At 41.7% G+C, this 27,316-nt stretch overlaps 1 protein-coding gene across 2 annotated transcripts in view; it reads right to left on the reverse strand.

The window, feature by feature from the left end:
* Positions 1-27,316, reverse strand: part of LOC140726367 (dihydropyrimidinase-related protein 1-like) — a 64,149-nt gene that overhangs the window by 21,445 nt on the left and 15,388 nt on the right. For both annotated transcript variants that reach the window (XM_073042653.1, XM_073042654.1), the window contains exons 3-7: positions 12,289-12,473; positions 10,550-10,714; positions 5,264-5,325; positions 3,328-3,408; positions 1,187-1,255 (exon numbers count right to left, since the gene is read on the reverse strand). In XM_073042653.1, the coding sequence (XP_072898754.1) occupies positions 1,187-1,255; positions 3,328-3,408; positions 5,264-5,325; positions 10,550-10,714; positions 12,289-12,473 (562 nt within the window). The remainder of the gene's footprint in view (positions 1-1,186; positions 1,256-3,327; positions 3,409-5,263; positions 5,326-10,549; positions 10,715-12,288; positions 12,474-27,316) is intronic.

The raw sequence follows: 27,316 nt of genomic DNA on the forward strand, positions 1-27,316 counted from the left end.
TCCAATTAGCTTTTAGCAGCAAACAAGTTCTTCAACTGCCCATATTCTAAGCACCTGCTCGAGGTGTTAAGGACTCAGATGCCATCATTTCAACAAAATATCAGCAGGTATGGACAGCAATTGCACAGACTGAATAACCGAGCATGGATCTCTTGGCTCTCAGATCACCGAATTAGTGTAATGTACCAGGGTAAACCTTATGTAGTGGCATATTTGCATTATGAGCGCTCAAATATTTCACATAAAGAAGCAGTATCCAATAGATGAACTAATCTCATTTTAAATCTATACTTTCTACCTAGCCTGCTTGAAATGACTTCTCTGGTAAGTTGTAAAGGAATTCTTTTTAAAGCTCTCTCGTCCTTATTGAGAGACAGGTTCTAAGTCAGAATCTTAAAAAGTACAACAGCTAAAATTGAAATACGATCATCAAACAAGAGGGGAGGCACCTCTATAAGTAAAAGACTTTGACTGGACATCCCTGATACCCAGACATTGAAGTTTCCAGTTACAGGACAGCTGCCCACTTCAGACTTAAAAATTAATCACAGCATCAGGTTACAAGCATCGTGCACATAGAAATGTGGTGTCAAATTCCAACTTAGATTATATTCGCTAATATTTATTGGTGTGTTCTCTAACTGGAATCTGAAACATCTTGGTATTGATTCACTGAAGGGATGTCGAGGATATTGTCTTTCAGTTATGGAGGTGACTGAAGTTTTTGTCCTGTGGTCTTATTACAGCCATAATTATGTCAAACAAAGAAAACTCGATATTTTGGTGAAGAGCTAGCTGTACACTGAGCAACACACACAGAATGCTGGAGGAACTCAGCAGGCCAGGCAGCATCTATGGAAAAAAATACAGTCGACGTTTTGGCCAGCATTTTGTGTGTGTTGCTCGGATTTCCAGCATCTGCAGATTTTCTCTTGCCAGCTGTACACTGAGTTGTACAGATTGATGGTGGTCTACATTCAGTACAAGAGGTTAGTTGGCAGTTTCACAACAATCACTGTCAGCTCTATTCAGGTGAATGGATGGCAGAGCTACTGCTTCAGAGTTTCAGCAAACTAGGTTCAGTGCTCATCTTTTCTGCCCTACTGATATCAGGTGATTAAAGTAATCTGTCCTTGTGTCTTTGGCTATATGCATATATAGGCAGCAGAGAAAGTGAAGACGTTACCTCTTCTGGCCTGCTTAAAACATGACCTTCAGGTCCCGTAATTCCCATTGCCAGGATTCGCTTTTGCTCCTAAAAACAAATATTTATTACATTATTTAGTTTTTAAAAAGTTGACTTTCAATATGACCAAAAACATTACCATCATTGAAATGTGCCATTACTAGTGTAATGGAAGCTTTAGCTGCCTATTTGAATCTCCTGGTGCTACATTTTATCGATTGGGGAAGTCCAAGTCAAAGTAAATCTCACTATATACTACCATGTTCCTGCGGCCATTTACAAGAAAATAAAGAAATTCAATTGAATTTATGAAAAAAATATATAAAGGCTGACAAACAAACCATGTACAAATAAAATTACAGAGAACATGAGTTGTATTGTTCTTCTAAGTGAGGCTCAACCAAGAATCTAGAAAAATCCATTAATCTGATGACAAAGATTTAAATAAAACACATTCAGTCAGAAGGAACTTGCTGCTCCTTAAGCAGTTTGAAAATGTGCATCTAGCAATGTACAAAAGCTGGTGCGAGTCTCGGGCAGTTAGCACGATACTATTACATCTCAGGGTGATACAGAGTTCGGAGTTCAATTCTGGCACCTTCTGTAAGGAGTTTTTATATTCTCCCATGAATGCATGGGTTTCCTCCGGGTGCACCGGTTTCCACCCGGGTTAGGAGGTTAATTGGTCATTGTAAATTATCCTGTGATTAGGCTGGATAACTAGGTGGGTTGCTGTGTGGTGTGTTTCACTGGGCCAGAAAAGCCTGTTCCACACTTACCTCCAAATAAAGTAAAATAAATTGCTATTGGGATGCTTGTATTTGAATCCTATCTATTGAATGCTGAAGAAACTAATACAACATAGACACCTACGATGCCTCCAAAGTCTTTTCAACAAAGGACATCTGGAGACTAAAAGGAGACATAATTTGCTTTGCTGCTCCCTCTTAACCTTTCTCTACCGCAGTGGTCTTCTGTGTCAGGCCTTCAGGCATAATCTTCACTACCTGTGTAGAGATGTGGATGAAACAAACCAAGTTACCCCTCAGAGTGAAGACAAAAATAATAGTGGGGCCTGTAATTCTTGACAAACTAAATCTGAGGTAGGAATGTTCTGTACCCGTGGTTCTCTGCTGTCACTGGGCAGCACACCTTCTTTTCCAATGATAGGCCTGGCTGCATCAAACACAGATACAGCTATGGCTTTAACAGTTTGAAAATGTACATCAGCAGGGCTATTGCTTCAGCTCCAAAGAAATTTTCCTCCTGCTGTCTGACCAAGGCTTGGAGAGTGAAACTGAGTTTCACAAATTACGTGAACCAAGGCGGCCGGAGCAAACCACTGCTCTTCAGTAGCAAGTTCAAGGTGTGCTGCTGCTGTACGGAGGGGGATGAGGTACATTTAACGTGCACTTTCTACATACCAGTTTCAAACCACGAGGATAGAGATGCTCATCTGATTGGTTGGAGTCACGTAGGTTAGGTAAGCATCTAAATAATTAGTAAAGTCCTTCAGAAGTACTAACAGCCCCTTTGTAACTGCATAATGTATTCTTCTTAAATTTCAAACATGTATCTAGTTTCCAAGTGCTGCTTTCAAAGAATTTCTCCAACATAGAAAAATTGTTTACTTATTTGTTCAATAATGGCACTGATGCACTGAAAGACAATGAAATCACTCACACACCAGCAGTGCAAAAAGGTTGTAAGGTATAAGCCCTATGCTGCCTTTGATACTGTTACTGGGGAAAGCATTGTAAAGTCTCATTTAACTGTGGAGAGTTAAGGGTATTGGGTGGGACAGTTTATTTGAAGATAAAAGTCATTTAAGAAGTGTGACTGGGGTGCCCTGCTCAGGATACTTCTGGTCCATTGATAGCCAAATGGGAAAGGCAGATATAAAGAACATTATCAACACTGATGTCACAAAAAGGGGCATCTTTCCTGAGGGGTTAAGAAGTCCTACCCATTCCTATGCTCCAGTGTAAAAACCAAATGAAGCCAGTGGGTCAGGACTGGTACATGGTACGTCTGTGAGCTATAGTGCTTCTCTCTCTGCCCCCACATGACCACTAGGGAACAAGACTAAACGGGGGCAGCATCACGTTGAAGTGAAATGAATCAAAACAACAGCCACTCACCTCCGCAATCAATTCACCATTTTCTGCATGGAGCATGATGACAGCACCCAGGTCCTTCAAGAAAGTAAACGCCTCATAAAGCTGAAAACATTTTAAAAAAAAACAATTTAATGAAAATGGTTTCAACTACAGCAGTGACATGGATGGGTATCACTACTCTCCAAGATGTTGACACAGAAAGAATATTAGACTTTTTTTCATTCTATAATTTGTCATAAGCTAATAAAGTGTTAAGCATAAGCTTTAAAGGGTAACAAGGGAAAATGGCTCTTAGCAGACGTAGTTTTAAATTTTTCTTAGGACATGTATATTCTGGCATGTTTCCCCTTCCTTTCCAGTCCAGAAGAATCTCAGTCTGAAATGACGACCGTTTATTCAATTCCATAGATTAGTGGTCGCCAACCTATCAATCGCGATCGACTAGTCGATCTTTGAGACTATCCCAGTAGTTCCCGAAAAAAATGTAAAAATAAATACACAAATACTGTTGAGAGTTTGTTTCCGGGTTGCGGGGTTTTAGTTCCGTTCTTTCTGCCTAGTGCGCATGCGTGTAGCTCCCCTCCCCCCCCCCCGCCCTCCACCGCACTACACAGTGTAATTCAGTGGTCCCCAACCACCGAGCCGGGAGAAAACAATATGAGCCAGTTGCACCTTTCCTCATCCCCTGTCACGCCCACTGTTGAACTTGAACCTGTTGACTGATGCGAGGTCATCAGTCGCCTAAACACAGTGATACCCTCACGATGGGGATCACTGGTTGGCCTCGGGTGGCCGGCGAGAAGTGCCATCGCTACTGGCCTGGAGCACTGCCTCTAAACCTGTTTCGCACACTGAATGTTCGCGGGGAACCCGGTGCTAAAATATGGGCTCAGGGTTTCATAAGTAGCAGAGTAGCACAGCGCTGCGATCTACTGAAACAAACTTTTGTCGGCTGATAGATCCTATGGGGGAGTGGGGGGGGGGGGCGCTCCTTGTCGCACTCCTCGCTCGCTCTCTTCGGACTGCGACCACCGCGGCCCCGATACGGGGACCTCTGGCCCTGAGCTTGTCCTCTCACCTGACCCACGACCAACTGCACCTGGCCAAGGCGTCTGGCGGCGGGTGGGAGGGAGGCTAGTGTTCGGGCCGGGAGGCTGTCTAATGAGGCAATGAAGCCCTCAAAACTGCTTCGGTGCCCTGAGTCCAAGCGCCCCGCACTTAATGACAAACGTGTTGAGTTTTGTGAGCAGCACTGGACAGCAGCTAAGTGCCGAGAGCCGCGAAAAACTAAATTGCAGAATGGACTGGACATAAGGAAACTGCTTCAAGTATCGCTGTATTCCCGTCGTGTTTAACACCACCCCCCCCCCCCACCCCCCGTCGGCCGGTCCGCAGTGCATAAAAGGGTGGGTACCCCTGGTGTTCATACATTATTTCTACTTCCAGGTTGCAGGGTTTTACTTCTGGTCTTTTCTGCCCTGGTGCGCATGCGTGTAACTAATTGCTCTGGGGTCGATCTTGCCTTGAACTAAGGCCGAGGTAGGGGATCTTGGACTTAAAAAGGTTGGTGACCACTACCATAGATGCTGCCTGACCAGCATTGTTGCTTTGAATTTCCAGCATCTGCAGTATTCCTCATACTTACATAAATACAGTGCCTGCTGAGCGATATTACTGGAATTATTTGCAAACAACAGCAAAATGAGCAGAGCAATCTGTAGTTTTAAGACTATCAACCTATAACTTTAATCCAATTTCAAGCAACTAAATACCGCACTTTTGGGTCTCCCAATGAGGTTTTATCCACAATCATAAATGCAGTAAAAGTTTTCAGATCCACATGAAATGCTGCACAATGTTTCTCATTTTCCCCAGAGTCCCAGTGGAACCTATACTTGCAAACTCTTTGGAATGCTGAAGGAAATAAAACCCCAGCAGAAAAAAGTCACCATCTTACCTCACTGTCAGTCAGTTGGAATAGATCCTTATATGCCATGTAGACTTGAAATGAATTGATATCTGTTTTTTTGAAAAGAGAAAGTACATTTTAGAACCAGAATTTGCCACTAATTGTTTGACAGAGGTCAAAATTGTTACAACTGTACAAATTGTACAGAGCACAAAACTGAAATATTGTTGTAAAAGTACTTACATACTTTTAACAAACTCCAGAATTAAATTATTTGATTTTAAGGGTTAATGTACACCATTTCACTGCCAAGCTGCAATACTTGCAGACAGCGTAGGGATTAGGTCTGGTTGCTACAGACTCTATGTGTTACAGCAGATATAAGGTAGTTTGCCTATCCACAGTCTCTAAAAAAACACTACTCGCCTTAGTATCCAACAAGCACTGTCCATGAAGGAACATGAATTTCTAAGACTTTCATTTGAGACCAACTAACTTCATAAGGTATTTCTAATTAAAACCTATCCTCTGATATTCGCCTCTCTCCCGTTTGCTTCTGCAGGGTGCTGCCTTACACCCCAATTAGATCTAGAACACTGCATCACTCTCTTCTGATGTTAAAAAATTGTACTGTATGCAGTACCAATACGTTTGTGAAACTGGGCAAAAATATGTGAAAGTTAACACTGGCATTTAATGAACAACTTCACAAATTGCACATCATGTCTGGGAAGCAAGTCACTGCTTAAAGAACTCTCCCAACGGCAGCCATAGCTGGGCAGCAAGAAATAGTAAACAATAGATTAAGGTAAACAGAGGTTAGGGGACATGGTGGTCTTCTATGCGAATGGGTATGCCCGTGACTTCCATCCCCAGGCAACGAAATGAACTGGTTGGCACCCATGCGACACATGGCTCCAAGCCACAGTAACCTATCGATGACGAGTCGGTCAGTCAGTTGGGCACTGTAGTGTTATCACTACTACAACTCAGAGCACAGGCGTTCAGAATTCAGTTCTGCACTGTCTGTAAGGAATTGGTACCTCCTCCCCATGACAGGTGTGGGTTTCCTCTGGGTGCCCCGGTTTCCTCCCACATTCCAAAGTAGTACCGGTTAGTAGGTGAATTGATCATTGTAAATTGTCCTGCGATTAGCACAGAGTTAAATGGTGGGTAGCTTGGTGTGGCTCGTTGGGCCAGAAGGGCCTGTCTGCACTGTATCTTTAAATAAATAAAAGATGCTGCTCACAAGTGATTCACTCTTAAGGTAACTGTGGTCAGTGAATTATTTAATATACTGCTGGCACACAATGTGTACTGAATGCACACAATGAGTCCCTAGCAGAATACTTTCTGTGAATCAACAACAAAAATTCCTAGTGTTACGTACCCTGTAACTGGGTCACTTACCAGCAAAGATAGAGAGGTCCGTTGAAGTCTGATGGTACTATTTTTAACAGTATTTATTAGTAAAGATACACAAAAATAATATCAATGCAAACATACAGATAATATACGTTGTCAATACTAAATCTAAAGGTGCGGGTATAATAATAATCAATAAGAAATAAGCTCTATCATTGTCTAGGGGATAATGAATTGTCCAATGGAAATGTACAGTTCACTGCAGTTCCTTAAAGTTTCAATGAATAATGTCTGAGTGATTCAAGTGAATTCTGAGTCCAGAGAAAGTAATTTTACTACGAGGAGTACTTATCCACCATTTTAGGAGGTCCGATCAGATTCCGAAGATGACTGGATAGCTGGAAGACTTGCCACAAACGCTTCAGCTTCCTTTGCTGATTTGAACCACTTGAATTCCCCCGTATTAAGCTTGATTCGTAGATCAGCAGGGTTATGAAGGGAAGGTTTAAAACCACGATCAAAAAGCACTTTCATTGCGCCTTTAAACTCAGCGCGCATCTTTAAGGTCTGGGGTGCAAAATCTTCCACAAAGCGAATGGTTGTATCCTGGAAAGAAAAAGAGCCTCTGCAACGTGCCTCCACAATCAGACTGTGTTTTACCTGGTATTGATGGAAACACAAGATTACTGGTCGCGGACGGGAACCCAGAATTCCGGGGGGAACGTAAACCCTGTGGGCCCATTCGAGCTCGGGCGGCTTCGGAAGCAAATCTTTCCCGAATAACTCACAGAGAAACTCAGCGAAAAACTTCACGGTTGGTCCCTTTTCAGTCGCCTCTGGTAATCCCAGAATTCTGATGTTGCAGCGTCTGCTACGATTTTCGAGATCCACCATTTTGGAAAGAAGTTAATTAGATTTTTCCTCAAAGCTGGAACAGAGAGTCTCCAAGTATCGAACACAACTTTCTAAATCTTCAGAAGTCGAATCGATGCGAGATAAGTGTTCAGCATGTTTGTCAACTTTATCGTTGATCCGATCCAGTTTGTCTTCTAACTGTTTGAAAGCAGTTTTAAATTCCTTTAAGATTTCGTCTCGGAGCTTTCCCAGCGCAACCAGCGTCTCGTCCGACGCGGTCATAGTTTCTTTTCTCCCGGATTTAGAACTCTTGCTAGACATTGTAAGTTAGATATATTCACAGGCAAGTAAGAGATACCGAAATAATTCCTAACTAAGGTTTAAAAAATGGAGACATTTAGTGCAAAGGTAGCGACAGTAACGGAATAAAAGTTCAGAGCAGCTAAACAATCGCCATCTTACCGGAAGTCCCTCACTGCAGTTCCACAAGCTGCCATCTTTTGGTTGTCACTGTGTTGCACTTTGTTGGAGAGAGAGAGAGAGAGAGATAGGATGGGAACAGTTACTCTGCGGGTTTTCTAACCTTTATGAGTTCTATCCGTCGGAGTCTCGTTGGGGGTGTCCGTTCACTTGTGGCCTCTCCTTTAGCTAAAGCCGTTCTTCCGTGGTGAGGCCGCCAATCCCAGGCAAGGGAAGGACGCACACGAGCCCCCCACCGGCTGTCGCTATTAAACGCTGTCACAGGATTTCTAGCGTGTCTTCTGGTGCGTCTGAGGGGCTGTTCCCACAGACCCTCTTTTATCCTGACTCACAGGGTCTCAGATGTCAATCAGGTTAAGATGATGCAATCCCTCCACCAACCTCCCCTCGGTTCATTGCCTGGGGGGGGGGGGGGTTTCGATGCATCGTGCAGGATGCAATACACAAGTCCGTCTCCAAGAGACAATAGCCGGCATCAATGGGTCCGCCTCTCGGAGGCCAGGACACATTCCAACTCTTTGTGGATTCCGCATGTCTTTTCTCATTTCCTGTGTCCCCTGAACTGACTTAATAGTGATCTTGCAATTCTCACAAAGTAGGGGGCTACCCCGCACCCCTCGGCCCCTCAGAGCTGTGGTACATTCGTAACACTAGGTTTCTCCCAAGATTGAGGGGTTGAACTGATAGAGGTGCAGTATATAAGAGCAGGAGCATATAAACAAGGTGAAAGCACATAATCTTTTTCCAAGGGAAGGGGTGCTAAAAACAAGAGGGCACAGGTTTGAGATCAGAGGTGAGAGATTTAAAACGGGCATCAGGGGTAGCTTCTGCACGCGAAGGGTGATGCAAATTTCAGCTACCAGAAATAGTGATTGAGATGGGCATATTAGCAACATTCAAAAGCCATCTAGATAAGAACATGGACAGGAGAGGATTAGGGTGCTATGGGCCAAACACAGGTAGGCGGGACTAGTTCTCTGGGTTAACCAGTCAGCTTGGATAAGTTGAGCCAAAGAGGCTTGTTTCCATGCTACTGGACTCCCCTGTCCACGTATTATCCAGATGGTTTTCGAATGTTGCTAACGTACCTGTCTCAATCAGTATTTCTGACAGATCATTCCAAATATGCATCACCCTTTGCATGAAGAAGCTACCCCTGATGTCCCTTTTAAATCTCTCACCCCGGTCTTAAACCTATACCCTTATGATTCTATGAGCTCTGATGTCTACCAGCATGGATTTTGTGGTTCAAAATCTGTGACATCAGGAACTGCACTAATAACCTCTTTGTGCCAAGCTTACCAAGCTGTGGTAAGGTGAATCACAGTCTCCACCAACAGTCACTAATCAACCTGGAAATGATTAGATGATCTAAACGTGTACAGATGGGTCCATTTTTTAGAAAGTTAAGTCACATAACTAATTAAGTATATTAATGAATTTTAGAGTCCATTATATTTTCTTAGGATAAACTACAAGATTGAAAAGAGACTCTGTAGTCATGGGAGCACTTTGATTGCTTTAATGGGAAACCCCTATGTTTCAATTACGATATGAGTATGATGCCACATATATGATTTAGTCTACATCCCACGGACCTACTGTATCTAGAAAACAGTGGGAATGGGAGATTGTGCAAGATATAATGATCAAATGATGGAAAAAGATCAGAGGCAGATGAATATTGATATGAGCTGTCTTGCAAAGAAAAAAATACACTTGTGAAGGAACTGCTGTGCATTTTTCTCCCCCAAAACAGATCTTGACTGGATGATGCTCAAGAGAAAGCAATTACAAATAGCCCTCTTGGTACCTTGGGCTTTCAACATAGCAAGGTTGCAAGTGACAGCAACATCAAAGAGTTTCTTTATGCACTTCAGGAAGATTAAATGGAATCACAACTTGATGAAAGAATAATGAGAAAAACTGTAAGAGAGGGCACAAGGTGAGGGACAGGGAATTGATGTTTGCTATGAGGAATTACAGAGACAGGCCAAGGAAGGCTGAGAGGATAGGAAGACGCCATTCAGTCCCTTGGACCAGTTTGGCCATTCGTTTATTAATGAGGCACACATCAAGCCCATTACTACCATTGTTCCACATCCTTATATACCCTTACCTCATAAAGATCTATTTTAGTCTTGAATATTTCTATTACCCTTCAACACAAGACCTAATGCTCCTATGTCCTATTGACTTTAAGCACACCGTTCCAAACATCTTCTATGACTTGTATTAACAAAATTAAGCAGGCTATTAGGAATGAACCAAAGAAAACTTGCCTCTTTCTAAATGGTTTCATGTTTCTATTATGAAGAACAACCAAGCATTCTTTAAAAATCCTTTCTTTTAGCGGGAGTTTCACACTTAATATGGCAAGCAAATTAAAGTTAGCTCATAGTTACCAACATAGTATCTTCCAACACAACAACACTTTATCTGCCCTTGCAGCACCCTCCTTCACCATTACACACAACCTTCGTCAGTATTTTCAGGCAAACTTTGCCTCTTCTTCATTGCTAACTCCCTACCTTGTTTTACTCCAGTACCATATCTCATCACATCAGTCATTAAATTCCTCCCAAACCACAAGCAATGTATTTTACTTTTATGTTACTTATGAGGCATAATTACCTTTCTCTTGTACCAGGATCTCCAACTCTTCCTTGATTCCTTCATTCCAATGAGGAATATCCACATGTAGAGAGTAGTCACAACAGGAACGGTTATCTGCTGTCTCGTGCCATTTTTCAAAGGCTGTCAGCAAAGTAGCATTCTTATCTGGTACAACATGGTCAACTGCAAAAAGAACATTTACAGATAGATCAAAAAATTAATTAGATCCTAGAAAAGTGTCAGCGATCAGAACCACTGAAAATAAGATAATGAAAGTCTATCATGAAGTACATTTTGTTACTATGATCCCTTTAACTTTAGGAATATAAATATTCATACATACTCTTCCTGTTATTCCTTGCAATGGTTTTGATTAGATAAAATGAGCTATTTAAATGTCTTCACGATTCAGAGACTGTTTTCAGGGAGGGGTTAAATGAAAATGAGTCCTGCACTAAAAAAATTAAGCTTGGATATATGGCAGATTGTCCAAAGGGCCAGGAAAGATAATCCATATGTAAATAACAAAATATTCTGAATTTTTATTAACTCGTGTATCAACTTAAAAAGAAGCATATACAGAATGGAATATGCATCTAGAAGCAGAATTCATTGTAACCAACCTCTTTAGAGACTCATTTGTAAATTTTATTAGAATATCTTTCAGAATAATGCTTGTGTAGCCAAACAATGGTTGGAATATTCTGGTAATTCAGATTATTAAAATTACCAAATTTGTTTTTGCACCTTCAATGTAGTAAAAATATGCCAAGATTTTTCCACTGGAAAGTAACAAACTGAGAAAAAAAACACCAAATATAAAAAGCTTTGTCAAAGGAATACGTTTTAGAAGGAGCAAGGGGTGAAGAGGTTCAAAGCCAAGGACTGAGGCAGCTGAAAGCAGAGCAGTGAGTGTAAGGTGAAGGAGGAGGTGGAGACATCCAAGCCCAGAAATGGAACACTGCAGAGTCCAGGGAAGAGGTTACAGAAACAGACTTGCTTTTAGACGTTTAGTAAATCATCACAAAACTAGTGACATCAAAAACTCTTGCAACAACATACACCTTCAAATTCACAGCTTAGGGAACACTGAAAATCACAAAGTTGGAAATTATCTAAGAACATAAATGAGATGATCAGTGCTTGCAGAATCTTAAAACTTAATAGAGCTTGACTTAATTCCAATCAAATGACATATTTCAAAACAGTATTTCCCTCCAATTACAGCAAAAGATCACGAGTTCACAATTATTCCTCACAATCCTGATTCCAAAAAAATAGGAATAGGTCCAGCACCAAATATACTGTATTCTACAAGTACCTTTTCCACTCATTTGTTCCATACTATGTGAAGTTTATATGATTTCCCTGTAGCTATGCATGTTTCCCTTGGGTCCTTTGGGATTCTGTCACATATGAACACTGTGATGTAAATTGGCTGCCGTAATCTATCATTAGTGTAGGTGCCCATTGAGAGAATCTGGGATTGGCATCTATGGGTGTGTATGAGAAAATGGGTTCTAGGCAATTTATAATGGGTGGGGGTAAATTCTATTTCTCTGACAACAGCAGAGACTTTATGGACTGAATGTTCTCCTTTATGTTATAGGAAAATATGAGGAGAAAAAAGACATTATTTAACATACTCTGGCAATTTATTGGTGTTTTTTTTTTAATGTTGTACATTAACAAAAATGTCCCATTGAAGTTAAAGGCCAGGGATGGCAAATGTGCATTAGAAAAGCTGTATTTCTTACTTATCATGGTTGTTCCTCCTGCTAGGGCTGCCTTTGTTCCTTGAAAAAAGTCATCTACGCTAGTGGTGCTCATATGGGGTTTCAGCAAATAGGTGTTCGCATCGATTCCTCCTGGGATAACCATCCTGCCATTCGCCTCAATAGTTTTCACATCAGAAGGAACATTTAGATTGTCCCCTATTTGGCTGCAAGATAAAAACAAACATAAATCATAATACATGTAAACATAAACAGATTTTTAATTCAAGAATAACCACTGATAAAGAAACATTAATGGTTTTGATTCTAAGAAAATTTTAATTATTCATTTTGGTTGACATTGTGATCCTTTGAAATTCATTTACAGCTGTTTTTTCTGTCCTTATTTTGATCCAATTTTGTCATATGATGTCAAGACTACAGGTACAAAGTGAAAAAAAAACATTAAAGTGCTGAAATCATGGACATGGGTAGAAAAATCTTACTGAATATGAAGCCAATTCTGACAAACAGCAGAGCTGTGACACAGAAGCCTGGGAACTAATGCACAAGTTAGGCAGAGTCTATGTAGTGTTATGATACCAGCCCCCTCCTTTGTGAGAATTGCAAGAGCCCTAGAAAAGGGGGGGTCAATGACCCAAAAGAGAGAGAGAGAGACAGGCTGAAGGGACACAGGAAATGGGAAGACATTCCACTGGGACAAAAGCTGGTGACTGTGGCATTGTCCTCAGGAGACACCTGGGAACTGCAGACGTGCCAACTCGCAGGGACATTGTAAAGCCCTCGGGCAAAGTGGGCTGGTTGAGAGAGAGATTGCATCACCTGCAACCTGATTGACACCTGAGATCCCGTGAGGCAGTATAAAGAAGGGTCTGAAAGAGGACGACCCTCAGACGCACCAAGGAGACACCAAGAAGCATGATAACGCTTCCCGTGGGAACGGGAAGCCATTTTGAAATAAGCCACGTGCGTTAAATTCCGAATGCGGGGTTTGTGGCTGGAACCAACGGAAGATCGCTTTTTAACTAACAACGGGGAAGATCGCTCCCCTGATTACACGGATGTAAACGGCAAGTTTTTCCGTTTTATCTCTCTCTCTCTCTCCAACACGTGAAACCGAAAGCCTGCAGACTTCAGAGTGACTCTTTATATTTCCAATTGGACTCAGTATTATATACCCTAGACAACGAAAGAGCTTATTTCTGAGTGATTATTAATGTACCTGCGTTTTAGATTGAGTATTGACGCATGTTATCTGAATGTTTGTATTAACCTTAATTTTTGTGCCCCTTTATTAATAAAACTTTTGAAAATAGTACCATTGGACTTCAACTGACATATCTATCTTTGCTGGTAAGTGAAACCAGTTACTGGTTTCGTAACAAGTGGGGTTCTCGTCTCGGGATTTGACACCAAAAAGGGGGAGGTCAGTCAATCGGGATTGTAAGTCAAAACAAAATAATTTGGATCTGGTACGCAGGTAGCCAGACAGAAAAACCAGCAAAGATGGACGTGTGTGAATTTATGAGCACCAAATCAGACTTGTTAAATTTGGCGAAGGGGTTAGAGAGGGAAAACGAGCAGAATCAAGCTGAGAGGCAAAGACAGCATGAAATTCGGATCAGAGAGTTAGCAGCAGCCGAGAGAGCGGCAGCGGGGAGAGAAAGAGAGAGGGAGGAGCTAAGGAGAGAGCGGTTTAATGTTAGTCGGGAGCTGAGAGTAGTACCTCCGTTCGAAGAGACGGATGTTGATAGTTATTTCTTGCTTTTTGAAAAGGTGGCAGTGAACCAGAAGTGGCCACAAGAGCAGTGGGTCGCGTTGTTGCGAAGTGTGTTAGCAGGAGGGAGGACCCGCAGACCAGCGAGTACGGTGGCCCCGCCCCTAGAGTCCCAAAGCTATCGCGCATGCGCGGTCACTCGCAGCCTGTCGGAAAAAGCGGCTGAGAAAGAGGACAGTTTAAATGAAGCCAGCGGTAATCTGGCCAAGATGTTTTTACCGACCCTGTACCATGAGGGTTCCGAGGGTGGTAAAACAGAAAGCAGTAAAGTAAAAGGGGGTAAGGGAGAGGAAATAGCCCGGCCCTTAGTGAAGAGAAAGGTCCTAGAGGTAGGAACTAAAGTTGAGAAACGGATAAAGTTGTTAAAATGTCCAGAGTTGGACATGGTTAATCTGTCTGGTTTGGCAGAATTGTTTGAAGAAGTTCAGAGTTCTAATGGTGTTCTCGATGGTCCCGAGAGTGAAATGAGGGCAGTCTTAGAGAGGAAGGGTATCCTTGCTGTGGAGAAGTCAGCTGAAATGGCCGAGGAGGTTGTTTCAGCTCGCAGGGTTGCGCCTTCCCCAACGGGGGGCTGCCTAGAGAGTAGCTGGAAGGATCGGGGGACGTTAGAATTTGAAAAAGGTACGGGTATTGAAAGCCTGGAAGGGGCCAATGTCCCGTTTGAGTGTGTCCAAGATGGGGGCGCACGTGGTGCTGAACCTGGTAACAGAGCTCAGGGGAAGTCTGAGGTGTTTGATTCAGGGGGACGGGGCGGCCGTCTTTGTGGATCAGATAGGGTTGGTTCAGTAGGAAAAGGGTTAACCTTGGTAACCGTGGGAAGTGTGAGTTCCACGGTGTTTGTATTCGAGAGTGGGGCCAAGGTTAATGCCGAATTTAAGGGGGGAATGAGGATTGTTATTGAAGGAAACGGAAAGTCTGTAGTTCCCAAGTCGAAGGAAGAAATTTTAAACCTGGCAGATCGCTCACAGAGTGAGTCGGGAAATAGCGGGGCCCCCCACTCTATTGTTACGCCAGGGTGGGGTGTGAAGAGGTTGCATTCGAAATGCTACCTGAAAGAGGAGTTGGAATTAAAAACAAATAGCCTGAAGGGTCTTGACAGTTTGGGGCATGGTGTTGAAAAAATAGCCCTGATGAACGAGGCGGGCGGGAGTTCACCACGCCAAATTACTCAAAGTCCCAACGGGGGGACTCGCCAGAAAAGAGGTGACGGTTAATGGGGATGCCATTTTTTTTAAACAGCAAAGCAGGTTTTACGGGTTGCGCCAAAGCCTGTGAATAATAAAGACAGACCTTTGGAGACCTGCTGGCGAAGTAAACCGACCGAAACGATTAGTATTCGCATAAACTTTTGTAGATGTATGTAAGCTAAGATCACACCTCCTTAGTTATGTTGCCGAAGAAAGCAAATAAATAAGGTGGTTATTGAGCTGAAGTTTGATGCTACCAGGCGTTAGTAGGGCACATGAGGTTAAGGTATTAAAGGAAAGGGGCACTGTACTTGTTAACTGTTTAGATGCTGACTTGAATGTATAACTGTATTACTCTGTATTAGATTCAAAATTTCTGTAAGACTGTACCACTCTGGGTTTTAACCGCTGGTAAAAACCTTTTTAAGAGGGGAGGTGTTATGATACCAGCCCCCTCCTTTGTGAGAATTGCAAGAGCCCTAGAAAAGGGGGGGTCAATGACCCAAAAGAGAGAGAGAGAGACAGGCTGAAGGGACACAGGAAATGGGAAGACATTCCACTGGGACAAAAGCTGGTGACTGTGGCATTGTCCTCAGGAGACACCTGGGAACTGCAGACGTGCCAACTCGCAGGGACATTGTAAAGCCCTCGGGCAAAGTGGGCTGGTTGAGAGAGAGATTGCATCACCTGCAACCTGATTGACACCTGAGATCCCGTGAGGCAGTATAAAGAAGGGTCTGAAAGAGGACGACCCTCAGACGCACCAAGGAGACACCAAGAAGCACGATAACGCTTCCCGTGGGAACGGGAAGCCATTTTGAAATAAGCCACGTGCGTTAAATTCCGAATGCGGGGTTTGTGGCTGGAACCAACGGAAGATCGCTCCCCTGATTACACGGATGTAAACGGCAAGTTTTTCCGTTTTATCTCTCTCTCTCTCCAACACGTGAAACCGAAAGCCTGCAGACTTCAGAGTGACTCTTTATATTTCCAATTGGACTCAGTATTATATACCCTAGACAACGAAAGAGCTTATTTCTGAGTGATTATTAATGTACCTGCGTTTTAGATTGAGTATTGACGCATGTTATCTGAATGTTTGTATTAACCTTAATTTTTGTGCCCCTTTATTAATAAAACTTTTGAAAATAGTACCATTGGACTTCAACTGACATATCTATCTTTGCTGGTAAGTGAAACCAGTTACTGGTTTCGTAACAGTAGTAACAGGGACACACAGGAGATAAGTGCTTAGCCTAATGTCACTCACTACTGCTATGAATATTGCCTAGCCAATTAAATAGCAGTTAATCTAGGACTCCTGTGCATGCCCTTCCAAATATGAAATCAAAAGGTTCTGAAAGGTCAATATGTCAGTTTCATTCACAGCTGGGTTCAAATCAAGTTCCCGTAGCATACACCAGATCTATTGCAATTCCCAGAACAATGCTGTGGAAAGCCCCTTAGATCAGGCATCAGCACCCTGGTGCTGGACATAAAGCCTGATTGATTCCTGTCACAAAATCTGATGGCAGAGGGGAAGAAGTTACTCCACTATTCCTGAATTGTTGAGTGCATGCCTTCAGGCTCCTAGACCTCCTCTCTGATGGTAGCAATAAGAAAGCATGTCCAGAGTGATGGGGGTCTTTAATGATGGATGCCGCTTCTTTGAGGCATCACTCCTTTTTTAAAAAACATTTTTTATTGAGTTTTCAAATGATTACAGAAAGAAAAAAATATATACCCTTCCCCCTCCCCTTAGCCCCTCCCCCCTAACATCCCTATAGAAAAAAAGAAAAAGAAAAAGAAAAAAAAAAGAAAGAAAGAATGAGTGCCTGGATATCGGAAGATCCCCACATGCTCCACGGAGTTCGTAATAACTTTAGTATATATATTTATTTCTTTCCCCAAATAACCAATTATTTTATCTTCGGAGCACCTATATATTTAATCCTGTCTTTTGCAAATAAGGGAGCCAAATTTTCAAAAATGTTTCATATTTATCTCTTAAATTATAAGTAATTTTTTCAAGTGGAATACAACTGGAAATTTCATTCTTCCAATGATCTATACCTAAGTATGAATCCGATTTCCAAGTAACTGCAATAGCCTTTTTGGCTACTGCCAGTGCAATTTTTATGAAATCTTTCTGATATTTATTCAATTTGGGTTTCGATTTTATCCCTTCAATATCGCCTAATAAAAATAATATTGGATTATGTGGAAGTTGTGTTCCAATAATTTGTTCCAATAAAACTCTTAAATTTGTCCAAAAAGGTTGAATTTTAGAACAAGACCAAGTAGAATGTAAAAAAGTACCGATTTCTTGGTTACATCGGAAACACTGATCAGATAAATTTGGATTTAATTTATTTATTTTTTGTGGTGTAATATATAATTGATGTAAAAAATTATATTGCACTAATCTTAACCGGACATTTATTGTCTTGACCAATTTGTTTCTTCAATTTTAATATTCAAGTCACTTTCCCATTTTTGTCTTGACTTATGGATTCCTTGTTTAATTGCCTGTTTTTGAATCAAGCTATACATACAAGAAATAAATTTTTTAGATTTTCCTTTTTGAATTAAAGTTTCTATTTCATTAGATTTTGGCAATAACATTGTTTGACCTAATTTTTCTCTTAAATAAGCCCTTAATTGGAAGTAACAAAAAAGAGTGTTGTTTGATACTTTATATTTATTCTTTAATTGATCAAATGACATTAATATACCTCCTTCAAAACAATCTCCTATATATCTAATCCCTTTTTGAAACCAATTATATAAAAGTTGATTATCCATTGTAAAAGGAATAAGTCTATTTTGAATTAAAGATCTCTTTGTTAATAAAGATTTCTTTGTCTCATCATCAACATTTATCTTATTCCATAAGTCAATCAAATGTTTTAATATAGGAGATTCTTTCTTTTCCCATATCCATTTAGATTCCCATTTATATATAAAATCTTCTGGTGTATTTTCTCCTATTTTATCTAGTTCTATTCTAATCCATGCCGGTCTATCTTTCTCAAAAAAAGATGCAATAAATCTAAGTTGATTTGCTTTATAATAATTCTTAAAATTTGGGAGTTGTAACCCTCCTAGATCAAATTTCCATGTCAATTTTTCCAACGACATTCTTGACATCTTACCTTTCCAAAGAAACTTCCTCACATATTTATTTAACTCTTGAAAAAACTTCTGGGGTAATTGTATTGGTAGTGATTGGAATAAGTATTGTAGTCTAGGGAATATATTCATTTTTATGGTATTTACTCTACCTACTAATGTTATTGGTAATATCATCCATTTATCAAGATCTTCTTGAATTTTTTTCAATAATGGTAAGTAATTTAATTTATATAAGTTCTTTATATCATTATCAACTCTTATACCTAAATATTTTATATCGTTTGTTGGCCATCTAAATTGAGTTATTAATTGAAATTGACTATAATCTCCTTTATTAAGAGGTAAAATTTCACTTTTATCCCAATTTATTTTGTAACCTGATATTTTCCCATATTCTTCTAATCTAGAGGATAATTTACACAACGAGTGCAATGGGTTTGTTAAATAAATCAGAACATCATCAGCAAATAAGTTAATCTTGTATTCTTCCTGGTTAACTCTGAAACCCTTAATATCTTGGTCCATTCTAATTAATTCAGCTAACACAAATAAAGCAGGTGATAATGGACAACCTTGCCTAGTTGACCTTGTTAACTGAAATGGTGTTGAAATTTGACCATTTGTCGCTACTTTAGCTTTGGGATGAGTATTTAAGGTTTTAATCCATTTTATAAAAGATACTCCTAATCCATATTTTTCCAATACCTTAAATAAAAAATCCCATTCCAATCTATCAAATGCTTTTTCTGCATCTAAAGCAAATGCCACACTCATTTCCTCCCTCTTTTGAGCCAAATGAATTATACTAAATAACCGAGTTACATTATCTGCCGATTGTCTATTTTTAATAAATCCTGTTTGATCCATATGTATTAATTTTGGTAAGTATTTAGATAATCTGTTAGATAAGATTTTTGCTATTATTTTATAATCAGTGTTTAACAAAGAAATAGTTCTATATGATGTTGGCTTTAAAAGATCTCTATCTTTTTTTGGCAATACTATTAAAATAGCTGTCGAAAAAGATTCTGGAAGTTTATGCGTTCTTTCCGCTTGATGTATTAACTCCATAAAAGGAGGAATTAGTAAATCTTTAAACTTTTTATAAAATTCAGGTGGAAAACCATCTTCTCCTGGAGATTTTTTACTTTGAAATGATCCTAGAGCTTCTTCGACCTCTTTTAATGTAAAAGGCACATCTAATCCCTTCTGTTCTTCCGTATTCAATTTTGGAAGAGTTATTTGTGATAAAAACCTTTCTATCTTGACATTATCATTTTGTGATTCTGATTTATACAATTCAGAATAAAAATTCTTGAAAGTTTCATTAATTTCTAAAGGTTTATAAGTAATTTTATTTACTCTTGTTCGAATTGCATTTATCGTTTTAGAAGTCTGGTCTGTTTTTAACTGCCATGCAAGGACCTTATGTGATCTTTCACCTAGTTCATAATATCTCTGTTTAGTTCTCATAATTGCTTTTTCTGCTCAATATGTCTGAAGTGGATTATATTGTAACTTCTTGTTAATAAGTTGTCTTCGTTTTCCTTCTGTCATATATCTTTGAGATTCTTTTTCTAATTTTGTAATCTTTTTTTCCAATTGATCTATTTCTATCATATATTCCTTCTTAATTTTAGAAGTATAACTTATTATCTGACCTCTCAAATATGCCTTCATTGCTTCCCACAATATAAATTTATCATCAACTGAATGTGACTTTGTATCTAAAAAGAACTGAATCTGCTTTTTCATAAAATCACAAAAATCTTGATGTTTTAGTAATATTGAATTAAATCTCCATCTATAAATTGATTCCTCTTTATCTATCATTATCATTGTCATTATCAAAGGAGAATGATCTGACAATATTCTCGCTTTATATTCCATATTTTTCACTCTGTCTTGAATATTCGTTGATAATAGGAAAAAATCTATACTTGAATATGTTTTATGTCTATTTGAATAAAATGAATAATCTCTTTCTTTTGGGTTAATTCTTCTCCATATATCAATCAAATTTAAAACTTTCATCAATGATAGAGTTAATTTTGCTACTTTTGATTTTGTGACAACCTTTGTTGATCTGTCTAAAACTGGATCTAGACAAAAGTTAAAATCTCCACCTATTAGTATTTTGTCATGTGCGTTAGCCAAATTCAAAAAGACCTCTTGTATAAATTTTACATCATTTTCATTTGGTGCATAAATATTCATGAGTCCATAGTTCTGAAAAAATTTGATACTGTATAATTACATATATCCCCGCCAAATCAATAAATACGTTTTGTATTTTAATTGGTAAATTTTTATTAACCAAAATTGCAACTCCTCTCGCCTTTGAATTAAATGAAGCTGCAATAACATTTCCAATCCAGTCTCTTTTTAATTTCTGATGTTCTATCTCTGTTAAATATGTTTCTTGTAAAAAAGCTATATCTATTTTCATTTTTTTTAATGTAGGTTAAGATTCTTTTTCTTTTCACCGGTCCATTAAGCCCATTAACATTAAAAATTCAGTAAATTATTCATTATTTTTAATTATGTTACTCCAATCTATAATAATACCTAATCTTTCAACTTTCGTGGTTTCTTGGGAAATCTTATTAAAATTCTCCATGTTGCTATGTGTGTCCCCACCGATCATCCAGGCAGAAAGATAGAAGAAAAATAGATTATAAAGAAAAAAACAAAATACCCCCCTACTAATGTTGTGAAAAAAAAAACACAACATTACCCCCCTCTGTTGTACGGGTCATGGCAATCGCCATGATTACACACGTGAATCCCGCAGTAATCGATCCAAAGCTCCCCAGCCCCCCCCCCACAACATAAAAAAGTATATATATAAGAAGGAAAAAAAATACTATTCTCAATTAGTATTTCTGAAATTTTGCCTTTCTCCCCTGTATCATCCTTAAATGTCCATCACTTCCATTCACTGTCTCTGTCTTCATCTTTAATCCATTACACTTGGAAATCTCTAGTGTAGTTAGTGAATAGTTGGGAGTTTTTGTGCGAACTCCTCCGCTTCTTGATAATCGGTAAAAAATCTTCTTTTTCCATCCTCCAAAAAAATTATCAGTGTTGCTGGGTGACGCATTATAAATTTATAACCCTTTTCCCATAAAGCTTTTCTCGCTGGGTTAAATTCCTTCTTTCTCTTCAAAAGGTTATAACATATCAGGGAGGCATCGCTCCTTGAAGATGTCTTGGATGCTGGTGAGGCTAGTGTCAATGATCATGATGAGTTTACAACTTTCTGGAGCTTAATTTGATCCTGTGCAGTGCCCCGCCGATACCAGATGGTGATGCAGCCAATTAGAATGCTGTCCACAGTACTTCTGTAGGAATTTGCAAGTGTCTTTGGTGGCATGCCAAATCTCCTCAAACTCCTAATGAAATATTGTCCCCATCATAACTTCATTGTGACTGCATTGATAATGTCAGGCCTAGGATAGATCCTCAGAGATGTTGACACCCAGGAACTTGATACTCATCACCCTTTCCACTTCTGATCCCTCAATGAGGAATCGTGTTTGTTCCCTTGTCTTACCCTTTCTGAAGTCCACAATCAACTCTTTAGTCTTGCTGATGTTGATTTCATGGTTGTTGCTGCAATACCACTCTACCAGTTGATCTATCAGCCTCCTGTATGCTTTCTCATCACCATTTGAAATTGTTCCAACAATCGTTGTGTCATCAGCAAATTTATACATGCCATTTGAGCTGTACCTAGCCACGCTTTCATGGGTGTAGAGAGTAGAGAAGCAGACTAAGCACACACCTCTCAAGTGCGCCAGTCTTGATTATCAGCAATGTGGAGATGTTATTTCCAACCCACACAGACTGTGGTCTTCCAGTAAGGAAGTTGAGGAGCTAGTTGCAGAAGGAGGTACAGAGGCCCAGGTTTTGGAGCTTTTTGTTCATAACTGTCAGAATGATTGTGTTAAAAGCTGAGCTACAGTCAATAAGCAGCAGCCTGGCATAGTATTAGTATTGTCCAGGTGAGCCAAGGCCACGTGAGGAGTCAATTAACTGTAATCCCATCTAGCGTAGACCTATTGTGGCAACAGGCAAATTGCAGTGGATCCAGATCCTTGCTTAGTCAGGAATTGCTTCAATCCATAAACAACCTCTCAAAGTACTTCATCTCTATAGACGTGAGTGCTACTGGATGATAATCATTAAGATAGTTCCCCACGCTCCTCTTGAGCATCGGTATGATTGTTGGCCTTCTGATGCAGGTGGGAACTTCCACATGTATCAATGCGAGTTTGAAAATGTCTTTAAACACCCCCACCAGTCCACCAGCTGGTTGGCATAGGTTTTCAGAGCTCTACCAGGTACACCATCAGGGCTTGTCGCCTTGTGAGGGTTCATGCACTTGAAAGACCTTCTGACATTGGCCTCCGAGACAGAGATCACAGGGTCACCGGATGCTGCAGGTACCCTCATAGCAGTAGTTTTATTCTCCATTTCAAAGCATGCATAGAAGGCATTGAATTCACCTGGGAGTAAAGCGTCACAGCCATTCATGATGTTGGACTCAGCTTTGTAGCAAGTAATGGCCTGCAAACCCTGCTGAAGTTGACGTCCATCCGATTCTGCCTCTGATCTCAATTGAATTGTTCTTTTGCTCTTGAGATAGCCCTCTATAAGTCATACCTGGCATTCTTGCATAGTCCTGGATCACTAGACTTGAATGCCACAGATCTAGCCCTCAGCAGACTACGAATCTCTGGGTTCATCTATGGCTTTTGATTTGGGTATGTACAGTTTGATCTCGTAGGCACACACTCACCCACACAAGTTTTAATGAAGTCAGTGACAACTGTGGCAAATTCACTGAGACTTGAAGATGAATTCATGAATCTGTCTAGTCCTGTAAGCACTTCTGCCCCTCCTTCATCCATACCTTCTTGGTCCTCTCTGCTGGTGCTGTAGTCTTCAGCCTCTGCCTATACACAAGAAGCAGAAATACAGCCTGGTGATCAGACTGTCCAATATGCGAGTGTGGGATGGCACGATAAATATTCTTGATGGTAGTACAACCGTAGTAACCTACCAAATTCATTCACTTTAAATTTATTGAAACCTACCAAATACTGAAAGGCTGGGATAGAGTGGAGGTGGAGAGGATGTTTCTAGTTGTGAGAAACACTAGGACGAGACGGCACAGCTTCTCAATAAAAACGACGTTCATTTAAAACAAGAGATGAGGAAGAATTTCTTTACCCGGAAGGTGGCGAATCTGCAGAATTTATTGCCACAGATTGCCAATCATTGAGTGCATTTAAAGCAAGTTTTTTAGGCTGACGATTATTAAAGGAGTCAAAGGTTGCAGTGAGAGAACAGGAGAATAGTGCTGAGAGAGAACTAAATAAATCAACCATGATCGAAAGTCAGAGTTGGCCTAATTTCTGCTCTTCTGTCTTATGGCCTAATTCTATTTTGCTCTACTGTGGTATTTAAGATAACTGCTTAAATATATGTGCAGAGCACTGCTTTCCAGATTCTGGTAAAACTTCCCTGAAAATAAAGGCTGGCCTTTGCTAAAGTTAGAATCTATAGAGCAGCAAACTGAACAATTACATTTGAAGTATATGAAGTGGGCTTCTTAGATACACAAATAGTCTGCAGAACTCCCTTCTTGAATGGGACTCAACCTTGTTGCATTTATATTAACATTATCTAACAATGCATCCAAAATTTATGTCATATGAAGCCTATGCAAAAGTTCCTTCAGTCTTCTCTCCCACTAACAGAGTATTGTGGCGGCTCGCCCACACGGCAAGCGAACCGGCTCCAGCAGTCGCGGTCGAGTCCGCAGCCAGTGGCAGCCAAGTGGGCTCTGAGTGCGGGGCAGACCTTGGCCCGGAAGCCGACGTCACTTCCACCCTGCAAGGAGCGGGGAATGCTGGGAATGGGCACTTAAGCGCCCGCGGATTGAAACAATATACAGTTCAACCAGACCCTGCTCGACTCTGTGTGTTGCTTTCACTCGCTGCATATCAGCACGACTACATTGGTGACCCCGACGGTCCGACAGCACTTGGACCCAGCCATGAACAACTCGGCTCTGCAGAATGCAGTGTCGCTTAAACTGCCAACCTTCTGGACCATTCAACCCCTGGTCTGGTTCGAGCAAGCGGAGGCCCAGTTCCAGGTCAGGCAAATTGTCTCAGATGCCACCAGGTATTACTATGTGGTGGGCACCTCAACCAGGAGACAGCGGGCCACGTTATCGACTTTCTGCATCAGCCCCTGGCAACAGACAGGTACGAGGCACTCAAGGCCCTGTTAATCCACACATTCGGCCTCTCCCACCGTAAACGGGCCACGCGGTTACTGCATACGGACGGCCTGGGCAACCGCGCGCCATCAGCCCTGATGAGCGACATGCTAGCTCTGGCAGATGGCCATAAGCCTTGCCTGCCTCCTTTTTGAACAGATCTTCTTGGAGCAAATGCCTGAAGACATCCACCTCCTGCTAGCAGATGAAGACTTCAGAGACCTGTACAGGGTGGCTGCCTGCGCGGACGTGCTTTGGTGCGCCAAACAAAATGGCGGAACCACCATCGAAATTAGTGCTGCAGCATGGCCGAAAGCCCAGTCCTCCCACACCCCAGCAGCGAAGCACGTAACACCCACACCGAGGGGCGGTACCACTTCTGAGTCTTGATGGTTTTATCATCAAAGGTGGGGTTCCGGGGTTCGCCGCTGCCGACCGCCACGTTCGTTCCAGGGAAACGCCAGGACCAGCCGTCACTGTTGGCTACAGTGGCTGGTCACCATGATAGCCTCCTCTACATTTGGGACAAGCACTCCGGGCGTAGATTCCTGGTGGACACGGGGTCGGAAACCAGTTTGGAGGCCGGGGGCTGATACAGAAAGTCGATAACGTGGCCCGATGTCTCCTTTGCAATGTGTCCACCAGGCAACCTCAGCCCATTGTCACAACTGCTTGGAGGCACCACATTTTCGACGCCTTGCATGGTTTAGCCCACCCTTCCATCCGGGTGACCATTCGGCTGATCGCAGACAGGTTTGTGTGGCACAGCCTACGCAAGCAGGTCGGGCACTGGGCTAGGACATGCACATACTATCAAACCTCCAAAATCCAGAGGCACGTGAGGGCCCTACTGCAACCCTTCCAGCCGACACACAAGAGGTTTGAACATGTCCACGTGAACATCGTCGGCCCACTGCCGGTTTCGAGAGGAGTGAGATACCTGTTCACCATGGTGGACAGGCTCACGAGGTGGCTGGAAACTGTCCCACTCGCTGTCACGGTCACAGTGTGGTCTGCACTGGCACAACTCCTCGGAACCCAGCTCCACCGATCGACTGCTTACCACCTGCAGTAAAACGGCCTGGTGGAACGTTTCCACAGGCACTTGAAGTCAGCCCTGATGGCACGCCTCCGAGGGCCAGAATGGGTTGACGAACTCCCCTGGGTGCTGCTTGGCATCCGCATGGCACCCAAGGAGGACCTGGCCGCATTATCGTCTGAACTTGTTTACGGTGCCCCGCTCACAGTTCCCGGTGAGTTTGTGCCAGCACCCCGTGGACAGGAGGACATACCTACGGTGGTCCTAACTAACTCCGGGAGCGGCTTGGAACACTTGCCCCAGACCCGACGTCCCATCACGGAACAACACCCTCTTTCGTGCCCAAGGACCTACAACAGAGCAGGTATGTTTTCGATTGCCGAGGCACACACAGACCACCCCTGCAGCGACCATATGAAGAACCCTACAAGGTGCTGCGCCATAATGGGACAACGTGCATTCTCGACATCGGCGGTCTTGAAGAGACTTTTACCATTGACCATCTCAAACCAGCGCATCTAGACCTTGAACGCCCGGTTGCGTTGCCACCCACACAACGACGAGGCCGGCCACCTAAAAGAAATGACTGTGTACAGGCTGTGGACTCTGCACCTCCTAGCGCTGGTTCTGGGGGTGGGGGGGCATGTGGTGGCTCGCCCACACGGCAAGCGAACCGGCTCCAGCAGTCGCGGGTGAGTCCACAGCCAGCGGCAGCCGAGAGGGCTCCTACTGCAGGGCAGACCTCGGCCCAGAAGCCAACGTCACTTCCACCCCGCAAGGCACAGGGAATGCTGGGAGTGTGCATTTAAGCGCGTGTGGATTGAAAAAGTAAACAGTTCAACCAGACCCTGCTCAACTCTGTGTTGCTTTCACTCGCTGCGTATCAGCGCGACTACAGTATATAGTTTTCACTTGGGATCACGCCTGAAGATGTGTGGAGTTATTCACTTTAACCTTGGATGTACTCAGTGATATTAATCAGAAGAAAAGTAGGCCAACTCTTCAATGGCACAGACATTCGCCTAGTGTGGTATTTAACTGAGCTTAGGGAAACCTTTGGAAAGTGACTGTGAATCTGCGGACAGGAGTGGCAGATAATAACTGTGCCACAACATTTTTTTTCACATGCCTCTGTACTAACAAAACAATTATGTACAAAAACCAAAATTCCACCTTCTGCTTACTGACCTCTAGAAGTGCAAATGCGTGAACATTGGTAGGAGACAGGTGGCATTGAATTGTAATGCTTTCTATACTCTGTGAATTTAACTGTTCAGGCTCCTCCAAGATCATTTGGAAAGAAGCTGTATCCCATTTAGGGGAAAAAAATGTAGGATTAGTTGTCAATACTCAGGTGATGTCACAGGCAGCACTTAACTCACATTCATGAGAAAATCTTCATCTGCTGGAAATCCACAGCAACACACACAAAATGCTGGCGGGTCTATGGAAAAGAATAGATGGTTGATGTTGATGTTTCAGACCGATAGGAAGGGTCTCGGCCCTGTCCTATCCTTATGAAGGGCCTCAACCTGAAATGTCGACTGTTTACTCTTTTCCATAGATGCTGCCTGGCGTGCTGAGTTCCTCCAGCATTTTGTGTGTGTTGCTTTAAC

This window comes from Hemitrygon akajei, chromosome 4, assembly GCF_048418815.1.
Source record: "Hemitrygon akajei chromosome 4, sHemAka1.3, whole genome shotgun sequence".
Classification (NCBI taxonomy): Eukaryota; Metazoa; Chordata; class Chondrichthyes; order Myliobatiformes; family Dasyatidae; genus Hemitrygon; species Hemitrygon akajei.